The sequence below is a fragment of the Pipistrellus kuhlii genome, unplaced genomic scaffold (genome assembly GCF_014108245.1).
Source record: "Pipistrellus kuhlii isolate mPipKuh1 unplaced genomic scaffold, mPipKuh1.p scaffold_m20_p_13, whole genome shotgun sequence".
In the NCBI taxonomy this organism is placed as follows: domain Eukaryota; kingdom Metazoa; phylum Chordata; class Mammalia; order Chiroptera; family Vespertilionidae; genus Pipistrellus; species Pipistrellus kuhlii.
Genome location: NW_023425438.1, coordinates 18,378,248 through 18,392,757, shown reverse-complemented (window position 1 = coordinate 18,392,757; position 14,510 = coordinate 18,378,248). Strand labels below are relative to the sequence as shown.

At 35.0% G+C, this 14,510-nt stretch overlaps 1 protein-coding gene across 5 annotated transcripts in view; it reads left to right on the top strand.

Moving 5' to 3' along the window:
• The window catches only part of LRPPRC (leucine rich pentatricopeptide repeat containing), a 79,744-nt gene that overhangs the window by 49,971 nt on the left and 15,263 nt on the right, over positions 1-14,510 (top strand). For 3 of the 5 annotated variants that reach the window (XM_036435167.2, XM_036435164.2, XM_036435168.2), the window contains exons 26-30: positions 1,900-1,968; positions 2,976-3,066; positions 5,882-6,024; positions 6,160-6,268; positions 10,529-10,655. In XM_036435167.2, coding sequence (XP_036291060.1) covers positions 1,900-1,968; positions 2,976-3,066; positions 5,882-6,024; positions 6,160-6,268; positions 10,529-10,655 — 539 coding nt within the window. Of the gene's footprint in view, positions 1-1,899; positions 1,969-2,975; positions 3,067-5,881; positions 6,025-6,159; positions 6,269-10,528; positions 10,656-14,134; positions 14,229-14,510 lie in introns of all 5 variants that reach the window. The other 2 variants (XM_036435169.2, XM_036435166.2) reach the window with 2 other exon arrangements.

The following is a 14,510-nucleotide window of genomic DNA, read 5'->3' as shown; positions in this document are numbered from 1 at the left end:
AATATTTTTTTATCTTTATATAAGTAAACTTAGTACTAAACTGGAACTTCACAAAGAATTTTGAAGCACAGCAACCCAGTTTTTTATTATTTTTTATTACAACAAGTAATGTATTGTCATTGTTCATTAAATAGATTGTATATAGCAAAACAAAAAACTAGAGGTGAGTCCGTTGTTTTAATTCAGCATTAACTGGTTTTTGAAAAGTTATATTCAATGTCCCAGTTAGAATTTTATTCTTCTCCATGTTTTTATTACATTTTCTATTTTTGCCTTCAACTTGCAGTGTTTAAAATCAGTAAGATGTTAAGAGATAAGCCAGAAATGTAGACTCTTTTACAGAAGCCTAGGAGATTTAGTTAATCTGACCTAGATGTTCTTTTGATGATTGAGACTTAGTAGTATATGTGAAAGCTGTTCTCAATTTCAAAATGAAACATAGAAATATGTGCTGTACAAGTCAGCTGTCCTGCTAGTGACAGAGATTAATCAGCCACCAAAAGGAAGAGTTTTCTATAAAAGTTGTGCTATTTATAGATTGTTGGCATTTGGATCAGAATAATATTGAAAGTTGTAAGTGAATGTAGCCCTTACATTTTGCCATGTTGGAAAGAGGATTGTCTAGTATTTTTTCTAGGGCTTTTTGTATGCAGTTGATGTTGGTTTCATGTTCAGCATAATGCATGTGAAGCAAAACAGATATGTAAGAAAATCCATGAGTGGAGGTTATGTGGAAAATGTAAATATTAATGATACTTGAGAATATAGTTAAAAATTAATTCATTCAACATTCATTTCTTGTATTCCAAAATGTGAACACTTGCACAGGTAGCATGAGAACACTTATACAACTTCTGTACCAATTTTTTCATTATTCTGTCAAAGCTCTGAGTTGTTAGTTTCTGCTTTAGTTGTTAATTTAACATTATATAATATTATTCTAAGAAATAAAAATAGAAAGGTTTATAAGTAAGAGATCTGGAGTATCTGGTTTGGTCAGCCGAGTTGAATGGAGGTATCAGTAAAGGTTTCTCCTGTGGACTAGAGCAGCCAGGCCTCTAGCCGTGTGTAGTTTTATTATCATAATACTGTGATTGAACTGTAGTATTTAACGGTGAAGCCCCCTTACACAAGATGAAACTACTTATAGTTACACTGACAAATCCTTGGAATTATATGTATAATGGTTTGGCTTTTATTCCAGTATCCAGAATTGTAAAATAATTGCTTTGAAGCCAGAGTTATTGACTAAATGCCAGTAATTTCTTATTGAGGATAAAGGATATAACATGACTCAATTATTGAAATAAACTAAGGCTCTGAACTAATTGTAAATACTTAGCTTGACTTAAGTACTTAGCTCTTTAGACATTTAGTTTTAGATCTAGGCAAGCATTTGTGGTAGTCAGAAGACTTTTAGCACTGAAATTTTACAAAGCATTTTTAAAAGCTATTGGTTTATTGTGACAGTTGTTATTAAAGTCTATGCAACATTAGTAATTTTTGCTTCCTGAATCTATTGGGATTTGAGAGAGAGAGAGAAAGAGAGAGAGATTTGACATACTTTGGAGTTTAAGTTCATTATTTCAAGATTTCTTTTTGAACTAAAGGAAGCTTAACCATTTTAATAACTAAAGATTTATGGAATGAAATTGATCTGTAAAACAGCATTTTGAAATAACTAAAATCTTAAGACACAGGTTAAGCATTGGTTGTGGGTTATGCTCTATTCTAATCCTAAAAGTCTTTGATAATTATGGGTTTAAGTTGTAGATTCCTTAAATGTATATGTTTGAGAAGGAGGCAGCAAATCTATTAAAGGAAAACTATTTGTCTTAGAAAAATTAACATTTAGCTACAGTCTTACCTTATGAGCTGTGTGCTTCTCTTATTTTACAGACTCCGGGCATTAGAGCACGACCTGCCAGACTTCAGTGGTTTTGTGATCGATGTATTACCAGTAATCAGGTTCGGGTTTCATTTCTGGTCTCAATTGGGTAAAGCTAATTACCTAAGACTGTGAGTGGGAAGCAGGTGTCCTGCTTGTCATCTGAGCATTTGGGGGTTTCAGGAGATAGTGTTATTATTTTGGTTGTTTTCAAATAAGCTATGGCTTAATTCTTATTTCTGAGGTGTCATAGTTCCTAAAAATTCTGATTTGGGCCCTGAAGATTTTAGCTTGTCTTATTTTATTTACTTTGAGCAGGCTAACTTTATTTCCTTGGAAATTAAAATCTGCTTTAGCCGAAACCGGTTTGGCTCAGTGGATAGAGCGTCGGTCTGCGGACTGAAAGGTCCCGGGTTCGATTCCACATCCCCAGTAGGAGGTGTGCAGGAGGCAGCTGATCGATCTCATCGATGTTTCTAACTCTCTATCCCTCTCTCTTTCTCTCTGTAAAAAAATCAATAAAATATATTTAAAAAAATTTTTTTAAATCTGCTTTAATCCTTAATGACTAGAGGAGTTGCTTGCTGGGAGCCCAGTGCAATTTCTGCTTTACTTATCCTACCTCCCCTGCAGTTCAGGTGTCTGTCCACATCTTGCCAAGTAAAAGCCACCGGGGAAGAGGAATTTGTATGGAAGAATATTCTTGAAAAACAGAGTGTATACTCACTGAGTCCTCCACCCCAAATATCTTTGAAAATTCTCCAAATGTACCTTGTGAAGGTTTCCTCTACTACATAATTGACCATGTTGTGTCCTTGACTCCAAGGAACCTTTGAATCCTTTCACTTAAAAAAAAAAATTGTTTTTAAATTATGAAAAAATACATGTAACATAAAATTTCCCATTTTAATCATTTTAAGGTATACAGGCTAGCTAGTGGCATTAAGCAAATTCACATCATTATGCTCAGGCCTTTAATTTTGAAGTAAAGTTAATTTACCTTTTTTGGGTAAAGCTAATTTTAAGGATTATTCAACTATAAAATATTTTATATAATCTAGATCCATCTCTTATTCGTATTTTTAAGGTTCAAACTCTAGAAAAATTAGTGGAGCTGACACAGAAGCTATTTGAATGTGACAGAGACCAGCTGTACTACAATCTGCTAAAACTATATCGTAAGTAATCTGACTGTTCCTCATATTTTCATTTTGGAAACATTTATTTATTCTGTTGAAGGCATTGGACTGACAGGAAAGGGGTCTTCTGCTTTGAGGAGTATCAGGGATTATCAAATGTAGAATTATCAACAGAGGTTCAAGAAGAGGGCAGATTGAACTTTATCACAAAATGTTATATTTAATTGCTAGACACTGCAATCTTCATAATTTTTTATATTCTTACTGCTGTAATGAGAAGTGAGAATAATCTTCATCAGAGTTGCAGAATTTAATAGGACTTTTGAATATACACTATTTTTTTTTTTTTTTTACTTAAATCTCCTAGATCAGAGATTTTTCGACCTTTTTCATCTCATGGCACACATAAACTAATTATTGATATTTTGCAGTGCACCAAGAAATATTCTATATTTCTTGCCGATTTGATGGGGGGGAAAATAGGTGTAATTTTGATTCATTCACACCAGGCAGCTATTGTTGTGTTGGCTGTTATTTTTTTATTTAACAATCTAAGGGAAAAAAGGTCTGTGCTCCTGACTAAATAGGCAGTTATTGTCTGTTTTTTAAATCCTTGCAGCACACTGGTTAAAATCATGGCTCCAGATATTATCAGTCACTTCTATAACTAGGTAACTGTCGACAGAGTTCATGAGTATAGATCTTTTTCCAGAGTAATGCATATTGATGTACAAACTCATTGCTAAGCAGTGAAACAGAATAGAGAGCCCAGAAATAAATCCATGCCTGTATAGTCAGTATTTGACAAAGGCGCAAAAACATACGATGGACTAAAGATAGTCTATTTAGTAAGTGGTGTTGGGAAAATTAGACAGATACTTGCAAAAAAAATTAGACTAGATCACCTTTTTACACTGCACACAAGAATAAATTTAAAATGAATTAAAAGCTTAAATGTTAGACATGAAACCATAAGAATCCTAGAAGAAAACATAGTAAAATCTCAGACATTTCTTGTAGCAATTTTTTTTTTCCTGCTATATCTCCTTGGGCAAGGGAAACAAAAGAAAAAGTAAACAAATGGGAGTACTTCCAACTAAAGAGTTTTTATACAGCAAAGGAAATCATCAACAAAATGAAAAGTCAAATCACTGAATGTGAGAACATACTCACTATTGATACATCTGCTAAGAGGTAAATATCTAAAATCTATAAAGAGCTTATAAAACTCAACACCAAAAACCCAAACAATCCAATTAAAAAATGGGCAAAAAACCTGAATAGACACTTCTCCAAAGAGGACATACAGATGCCAATGGACACATGAAAGAATACTCAGTGTCACTAATCATCCAGAAATGCAAGTCAAAGCCATAATAAGATAACACCTCACATCTGTCAGAATGGCTACATCAATAAATCAACAAACAACTAGTTGGCAAGGATATGGAGAAAGAGGAACCCTTGCCCTGTTGGTGGGAACACAGACTAGTGCAGCCACTGTGGAAAGCAGTATGGAGTTACCTTAAGAAATTAAAAATGGAAGTGCTTCATGATCCAATGATTCCTCTTTTGGAGAGTTATCCAAAGGAACACTAATTTGAAAGGATAATGCTCTCCTATGAACATTGCAGTGTTATTTACAATAGCCATAATCTAGAAACAGCCCAGTGTCCATCAGAAAATGAGTGGATGAAAAAAACTGGTACATCTACTCTGCTATAAAAAAGAAGAAAATGTCACCAATGCAACAGCATGGATGGACCTGGAGAACATTATGCTAAGTGAAATAAGCCAGTCAGAAAAAGACAAGTATAATATGATTTCACTATTGTGGAATTTAATGAACAAACTGAATGACCAAGCAAATAGAGACACTCAGAGAGCAGGCAGATAACTCGGGGGAGGGAGGGTATGGAGGAATTGAGCAAAAAAGAAAAAGAAGTCATGGACACAGACAACAGTATGGTGAGTTCAGGGGTGGAGAGGGTAGAGGTATAGAGGGGATAAAAGAATGATTGAAAAAAAATAAAATGAAATAAAATTTTATAAAAAACTATCACACACTGTCATAGAAATTTTTCAAGTCAATCTAAGAGACAAAATTCTCCCTACTCAACTAAGTGAAAAAGATTTGTTGTTTAGTCACTTTTGAGGAAAATCGTACAGTTGCAGACTCAATTATTTAAGATGCTCAGCTATGTACTATACTTTATACATGTACTCATTCTCCTTCCAGAGTTTGAAGTACCTCTCTCTGATTTTAATTTCAGCAGTGGGCAGTTTCTCACTTTAAAAAGACAAACTTTATCAACATATTTCTATGGTGTTTAATAAAGTTCAGGGTTGCCGAAGCTAGTTTGGCTCAGTGGTAGAGCGTCGGTCTGCGGACTAAAAGGTCCCAGGTTCGATTCCGGACAAGGGCGTGTATGTTGGTTGCGGGCACATCCCTGGCAGGGTGTGTGCAAGAGGCAACTGGTCGATGTTTTCCTTTCATTGATGTTTCTAGCTCTCTATCTCTCTCCCTTTCTCTCTGTTAAAAATAAAATATATTAAAATAAATAAATAAATAAAGTTCAGGGTTTTGTGTTGGTTTTTTGGGGAGGAGTCTGGGGGTTGGTTTTTAATAGGTAAGGATTATCTATGGTTTAAAATTCAAAAGGTATAGTACAGAAAAAAGTTGTTTATTTGTATGTTTTGTTTTGTTTTACTTTGGTTCCACAATCTCCCTGTTCCTTTCCTTGGAGTCAATATTTGAAATAATGCTTCCTTCAGCATCAAATAGAAAGTCCTAAGTATTTTCATGAATTCTACTTAATATGTTCATTCATTTCTGTTTCATCAAATTTTGTAGAAATAAACAGTGATTGGCAAAGAGCTGATGCTGCCTGGAATAAAATGCAAGAAGAAAATATTATTCCTCGTGCAAAGACATTAAGATTATTAGCAGACATCCTTAGAAACAATAATCAGGAAGTTCCATTTGATGTACCTGAGGTAATTTGTTTTTAACTAAGAATAACAGACTTTCCTGTCAATATAACTTTAGGTCATAGATTAGTCTATTTTTTTTTACTGAAAAGATCACCATATTTGCCACTTTTTCTGTAACTAAATAATTTTGTTTTTAAGTTGTGGGAAGAGGATAAAAAAGATTCCCTGAATACTCCAGTATCATCACTTGAAGAAGTTCATTTGCAGAGAGATCTATTGAGTGCCTGCCAAAGGAAGAAAAGCAAAGGTAAGCATGTGCACTGGGGTGTTCTTTCTAATAGAAACATGGATCTAAGCCCCACAAATTAGAATGTTTATAGGATAGAGATGGAACTGTAATTGTATATTATTAATTCTTATTTTTTTAATTAATGAAAACTTTTTGGGGCAATTGGGAGATTTTAAATATTGACTGAGTGGTAGGTAATATTAAGGAATTGCTCTCATTTTTGTTAGATATTATAATAATAATTATGATTTATAGGATTGTATCCTAAATTTGGAAATACATAATAACGTATTGACAGATGAGAGAAATCTAGGTTTTTGTAATTTATTTATTTAAAAATATATTTTATTGATTTTAGAGAAGAAAGAAGAGGGAGAGATAGAAATATCAATGATGAGAGAGAATCATTGATTGGCTGCCTCCTGCATGCCCCCTACTGGGGACTGAGCCCACACCCCAGGCATGTGCCCTTGGCCAGAATCAAACCTGGGACCCTTCAGTCTGCAGGTCGACGCTCTATCCATTGAGCAAACCAGCTAGGGCTGTAATTTATTTTAAAATACTTAAGCTATAAAAAAACAAAGAGCAAATCTGGCAAAATGTTGATAATTATTACTATAGACAGGTGACGGATGTTTGGAGTTCATTACACTATTTAGATTTTTCTGTACTTTTGAAGATTTTCATACTAAAAAGCTAAAATAGGTAAACATTTTTTTCAAAATTACTCTTTGAAAATAGCATCACAAAAATGTTTTGGTATATAAATTTTAATATATTTTTTGCTTTTCTTTATTTTTATTATTATTTTAAATATATTTTTATTGCTTTCAGAGAGGAAGGGAGAGAGAGAGATAGAAACATCAATGATGAGAATCATTGATTGGCTGCCTGCTGCACGCCCCCCACTGAGGATCAAGCTTGCAACTCAGCATGTGCCCTTCAGTCCATGGGCTGACTATCTCCACTGAGCCAAACCAGCTAGGGCTTTTTTGCTTTATTTGAAAGCAAAAAATCGTTAGGATATTAACTACCCTAATCACATTGTATGTTGAAGTAATTAACCAATATAGTAGTCTCCCTTCATGCGTGAGGAATGTGTCCCAAGACATCCAGTGGATACCTGACACCGCAATAGTACTGAACCTATCACACATACCTATGATAAAGTTTAATTTATAAATTAGACAAGTAAGAAATTAACAACAATAACTAATCCTAATATATAAAAAGCCAGGGGCCGTCATGACCAAAACAACTGGAAGGATTACGGAACAGCAGGCTGCATAGGGCGACCAGGCTGGAAGGGGGGTTAGTGAAGGATGATCAAATGACTGAACAGCAGGCTGTGTGGGGCAATCAGGCTGGTGCGGGGGCAGTTGGGGGTGACCAGGCCACTGGCCGGGGGGGGCGCGTGCAGTTATGGGCAATCACGCAGAGGTGGTTAGGGGCAATCAGGCAGGCAGGCAGGCAGGTAAGCAGTTAGGAGCCAGTGGTCCCGGATTGTGAGAGGGATGTCTGACTGCCTATTTATGCCCAATCTCCAGGAGTTGGACATCCCCTAAGAGGTCCTGGATTAGAGAGGGTACAGGCTGGGATGAGGGGACCTCCCCCCTCCCATACACGAATTTCATGCACTGAGCCTCTAGTAATAAAATAGAACAGTTATAACAATATATTATAATAAAAGTTATGTGAATGTCACATTATTAAGTAAAAAAAGGGATACTTGAACACAAACAAGCACTGCAGAATGAGACAGATGATCTGATAATGGACATGGCAACTAAGTGACTAATAGGTGGGTAGCATATACAGTGTGGGTACACTGGACAAAGGGATGATTCACAATCTGAGCAGGACAATGCACAATTTCATCTCACTACCCAGAGCAGTGCACAATTTTCCAAGGAGGGACTACTGTATCTATGGTTGGAGGCAGGTCATGAGCCCTGTTTCTTTATTTACTTCCCTGAAGGCATGCCTACTTCAACCGTCACTACTTTAAAATTTTATGACCATCTTGAGCCCTCTGATGTAAGCTTGCCAACTTCATGCCAGCTGTTTTCACTTAGACTTTTTTGTACTCTCCCAAAATCAAGTATTACTATGCTCCCTTTAATTTTGCTAGTTTGTCTCCATAAAATGGTACCATTATCTTTACGTCCTTCAGTTTTTGTGTGGACTTTGAAGTAAGATTTATGATAATTTAACCAATATGTAGCAGATTTTTTTCCATTTTAATATTGACAGTTTTCGGTTCTGGTCAGTAGAAAGAAATTAATTTAGAAATTTATAGAACCTTTTAATTTCTTGACTTAACTAGAAATTTTGTGACACAAACATAAAATGTATGAAATTTCAATAAGCTCAGCTCCTGTGCTTATTCTTCCTGAGTCAGTTTTCATTGCTGCATATTCAGTCTATTCATCCTTGAGTCTTTCACCATGCAGCTCTTAAACCTAAATGTAAAATTAATTATTATCAATACTACTTAAATAGTCTAATGGAGTTTTTTACTTGACTGAAATAAATGTAAAGTTAGTAGATAGTTTCTGGGTAAGGATTCCAAAACTCCTTCACATATTGCCTTTTTCAAAGTTTCTGTTTTATTTAAGTAAAAAAAATTTAGCCAATTAACTAAGTAAATGCAGTGTTTATTATAAATGCAGAGCTACATCCCTATTCTGGTTTTAATATACAGTTTACACTTACCTATTGGTTTTATCCTGTAAATTTTTTTCAGAGCTTTTGGTCATTTTTTTTTTGTATATCTTGGATTTGAATGCTTAGCAAAATATGAGTACCTTGAGAAGTGAATGCTTGCATTAGCACTTTATCAAATTTCTAATAGTTTGGTATACATAAAGGGATAGTGTGACTCATGTCAGAAACGAACTGCGGTCAATGAGTTTGGTGAATTACAATGATGCTTTTTTATTTTAACTACTGAAAATAATAAACAGCCATAGTAATTTATGTGACGACTACAATTTCTAGAAAACAACTAGTAAGATTTTCTAGATTATTTTATTGATCTTAAATATTCAAATCATACATATTTATTTTCATTTGACAAACTGGTGAACTGTTATATATGCTTGTTGGAAAGTCAACACTATTTGTATTACATCTTAACTTCTTAGCTCCCTTAAAAGGAAAACATATGCATTGTGTACTGAATGATAGTCTGCTCTTTTTTTGGTTAAGATACAAATATTAATGCCATACCTTTGCTCTTTTATTTTCTGTGAATTTGACTTGAAAGGATAATTCAGTTTTTGGTATGTCATTTTGATAGAGGGGCTAATGCAAATAACCTAATTATAAATACAAGCCTGGTCTCTGCTTGTTTAGGAAATACTGAAATAGCTCGAGATGTTCTTGTGAGCGTTAGTAGGAAGTTCATTTTTAGCTATATGTTCTAGTATGTCCATAGAAGGTTGCGCCTCAATTCAGTTATGCCAGTCTTCATTGTGATTTGTTTATACACACCAGGGAGAGGATTGCAGTTTCAGTTGGATGTTTATAGCCAGGCAATTTTATTTCAGAAAAGTAAGTGACTGAAAAGTGTAGATACCTCTCCTTTGGTAACATCTTTTCATTCACTGACAGTTATTGTGAACAAGTGAAATAAAACTGTTAATCAGTCAAACAAATGTTGCTAGTTTACTTGTTAGATATCTGTATATCTGAAAATTGTATGTTTTTGTATAAGTCCTGTCGCAGCCAAATAATTTGATCTCCTAATTTTAGAATTATAGGCTATATTCACTTTAATGCTATTGTGTGGCAGTGTTAACCATTGTAACCACCCATTTATAGATTAAAGATTGCTTTAAAATGAGTCTTTTGCTCCCCTCAATCTAAATTATACCTCTGCTTTATTTGGACTTTGAGACACATTTTTGCAGTTTACTTCACACTGGTCTCTTTTGACACATTCAGAAGAGCTGTTTCTAATTTTCATGGCATGAAAATAATTCATTGACTTTTGAAAGCGAATATGAAAGATAACTGTAGAAGGAGGCCCTTTCAGGCATCATCCGTTTGGATTAGGCAGTAGTTTTCCAAACTCACTTTGTATTTTAAAGATTAGAAGAGAGAGAGCATCTGCTTGCATCAGCAGTGTGAATGTCTCTGTAGAGTGGTTTTGTTGGTAAAATTTAAAAGAAACAAATATGTGGGTTTCGGGCTAGGTTTTCGGTTTTCTCCCCCCTCTTCTTTGCCACTTCAGATTGATGTCCTCTCATTTTTGTTGTTTTACTTTCTTCATAGATGCATATAATATTTTCCTGAAAGCACAAAAACAAGATGTTTTGTTCGACAGTGAAACTTACAACAGTCTTATAAAAGTCCTGTTGATAAAGGAAAGCTTTACACAAGCAATGCAAGTGAAAAATTTGTAAGTATTAGTCCATTTATTATACCTCTTACTTTAAAAAATACCATCTGTTATTAAGGACCTTTCTTAGTGTGTTGTAGTGGTTACTCAACTACCCACAAAAATCATATGAAGTGGTTTTCTACTTTTATGGGTTTTTAAACTTAGCAATTATGCAACCTTTTCTGGCCCTGGGTAGTGCAATACCTTTTATTTATGTTGTATAACCTCATTACTCATTGATGGTACCCATAGACAGAAAAGTAATTTGTATCATGTTCTGTTTCTTTTCTTTTCTTTTTTTAATATATTTTATTGATTTTTTACAGAGAGGAAGGGAGAGAGATAGAGAGCCAGAAATGTCGATGAGAGAGAAACATCGACCAGCCGCCTCCTGCACATCCCCCACCGGGGATGTGCCCACAGCCAACATACATGCCCTTGACTGGAATCAAACCCGGGACCTTTCAGTCCGCAGACTGACGCTCTACCACTGAGCCAAACTGGTTTCGGCATGTTCAGTTTCTTGTTCAGCAGCTAGATCCACGCTCCTTTTGTGGCAGGAGCAACCTGGCATAACGAAGGGTTTGAATCTTACTTGAAAGCTCTATGACCTTTGAAAAACTACCTCTCAATTTGAGCCTCAGTTTTTATTCTATGATGAGTGCATAGTAATATTTACACTAAAGGTTTCTGCTAGATATTGAAAGAGATTAGCAACGTAGAGAAAATATAGGTGCTGAATGAATTTTAAATACCTTTCCTCCCCCTTCCGTTGTGGTTTTTGTTTGATATTTATTTGTTCTTGGTCTGTTTGGTGGTGTAGGTATTGGTGGTGGTAGTAGTTTTGTCTCTATGGCTAGTTCCCTAGATAAAAATACTCAGTCGCTAAGTAAATTACCTACTTGTAGAATACTCACTGTATCCTCAATTAGTGACTTGGAAAATTTGACAGTGAACAGCATCCTGTCATCTGTACCCATTGAAGTCATCAAGAGGGTGGAGGTTTTTTTCCTAAAATTACCTTTTCTCAGGAAATCATTATCAACAGTCTTTCCCGACACTACCCATTATAATCAATGAATGAATGGCATTCTGGAGCAACAGTTATTTGGAAGGAAGGGGAGGCGGGAAAAATAGAGGAGCGTTTGTATTGAGAGTTGGGTTATGAAAAAAGTGAGGAGATAGAAGCAAAGAAGGAACAGTTAAAAACTTTTAATCCTGAGGTTGGTTTAAAAGACCTCTAAAATACCTTCCAAAAGCACAGATTATAATTTTTATTTTAACCGGACTTGTTCTAGAACAGCGAACCTCCGGTTCTGGTAGCATAAAACGATTCCCTCCAGCCGAGGCTCTGATTCAGCTGATCAGCAGTCTGCATTTACTGAACACCCAGTGATCCGAGACTCACGTCTTAAACATTTTGGCCACATACCGTTAATACTGAATAGTACTAATGTCTCACATGTACGTGTATCATGAAACATAAAAGGAATGAAGGATAAGTTTTAAATAGAAAGGTTTCAACATTTTCTTGCTTCACCCGAGCATTCACACAGTGTGCATGCCTTTGCTGAAGACCATTTTCACAAGTAGTTTATCAAACAAGTTTTAACCAGTTAGTGGGTCATGGAGTCTATTTAGTGGGACAGACCAACATTTTAAAAAATGAACTAGAATATAAAATAGCAAAGCACTTTATGTGCTAAAAATACTTTGTGAAAGTTTATTTTAATTACATGTGCATTTACATATCTATGCATTGGTATGTATTGTAAAAACTTGATCAAACAAGTATGCAAACTGCTGACCAAGAAGATGGTTATAAGCACAGCCCTTCTGTTTCCTCAAACTGTAAAATGTAAGTTATCTATTTTCCTTCCCTCCCTCTCTAGGTCTTGTGAAGCCTTTCTGAACTCTTGTGGTCACTATTATCTTTGTATTATGCAGGATTTCATTATTACACTGCTACCTTTCTCTTGTAGCTGTGTGGGCCTAAGAGAATCCTAGATGCCAAGCCTTAGAATGCCCAGAGGCACCTGACCTGAGGATCTGATGCACATCCTTTCCCTTGAATGACTAAAGCATTTTATTTGACTATGAAGAACTATGTTATGGGTTAGGTCTACATTGAAAATAACTGTGGACTGGAAATTCACAAGTGGAAGTTGTAGTTCCAATCTCTAACTAATTAACTATGTTACTAAAGGACTGTCACCTAACTTCTCCGGATTCATTTCCTGGTTTATTGACAACATGAGGCCCTTCTAGCTCTGAATCTATGATTGGAGTAAAAAGTACTTGTTGCTTTGTTTTATAGGCATCTTTATTATAATATGGTGTAACCAAGTGAGCCACACCGTGAGAAGTAGTACCCCTTGCTCTTTTTCTGGTGCTATTACTTTCAATTAATAGCAGTCAAATAGCCGTCTGTTGTTATAATTACCTACACAATGCCACTTGTTCAGCCTTAGGAGCAATGGTTTTTCCTATGAACTAATAAAGCTTTGTTTTTGCTATACTTTTGCTGTCACTAATGTGTTGCAGATTCACTTGACCTCTAATGAGATTTTTTTCAGTTTTATTTACAAGGTCATTTAATCTTCCCCACTAGTAATAGAACCTTAAAAGTATTAGCAATAGCTGTCTTTAAAACTTTCAAAGAAAACAAAATGTTTTCACTTTTAGTTAGAATAACTTCTTTTCTTTATGTTTCAAATAAAACTAGGTATAGTGAACTATTTTAAGGGAGTGGAACTGCTTATTCAGTGAACAGGAGGGATATACATTATTGTTAAAATGTCTGATGGCCCTGGATGGATGACTGTGGTGGTCAGAGTGTCATCCTGATATGCCAAGGTTGTAGGTTTAATCCGGGTCACGGCGCATATAAGAATCAACCAATGAATGCATAAATGAATGGAACAAGTCAATGTCTGTCTGTCTCTCTCAAATCAGAAAATAAAAAAATTTAATAAAAATAAAATACCTGGTAACATTAAACGGCATTCTTAGGAAATTTTTAGCAATAGCACTACTTTATCTTTCAAGAATAGCACTTTGTTTTCTCCTGTTCCTGCCAGCTTCTTATTTCATTCTGTCTAGAAATAGTGCTAAATAATTCACTGATGGTTTTTACTGGATTGGCCAGTTGTTGTTATCCAAAGTGAGATAAATTATAATCACCAACTAATGTTCTGTGTTTTATATAAGTATAATCCATAGACCTGTTGTCATTCTGAAATCTCTAAGATGAAACGCTCCCTACAATACTATATCATCTTTGGTTAAGACATTAATTTTTGCAGCTGATTGTAAGTTAAAAGATCTTTGCCCTTTTATCCTTTGTAGTTATTTCCTTTATTTTGGCAGTTCTAAAAATGAAAATGTCTACAATTCTGTGTTGTTTGACCCAATAGCTACTGTAGCCATATGTGCTTGTTTAAATTTAAATTAATTAAAATTAAATATAATTATTTCCATTCCTCTATCACATTCAGCCACGTGTGGCTAGTGGCTGTCCTGTTGGACAGCACGGATAAAAAACAATCCTATCATCACAGGAAGTTTGATTTGACAGCCCTGGACTAGATGGTTTTTTATTTATTTATTTATTTTTATTTATTTATTTATTTATTTATTAAAATCTGAACACATTTTTCTCTTTTTTTAAAAAAAATATATTTTATTGATTTTGTACAGAAAGGAAGGGAGAGAGATAGAGAGTTAGAAACATCGATGAGAGAGAGTCATCGATCAGCTGCCTCTTGCACACCCTCTACTGGGGATATGCCCGCAACCAAGGTACATGCCCTTGACCAGAATCGAACCTGGGTCCCTTCAGTTCCGAAGCCGACGCTCTATCCATTGAGCTAA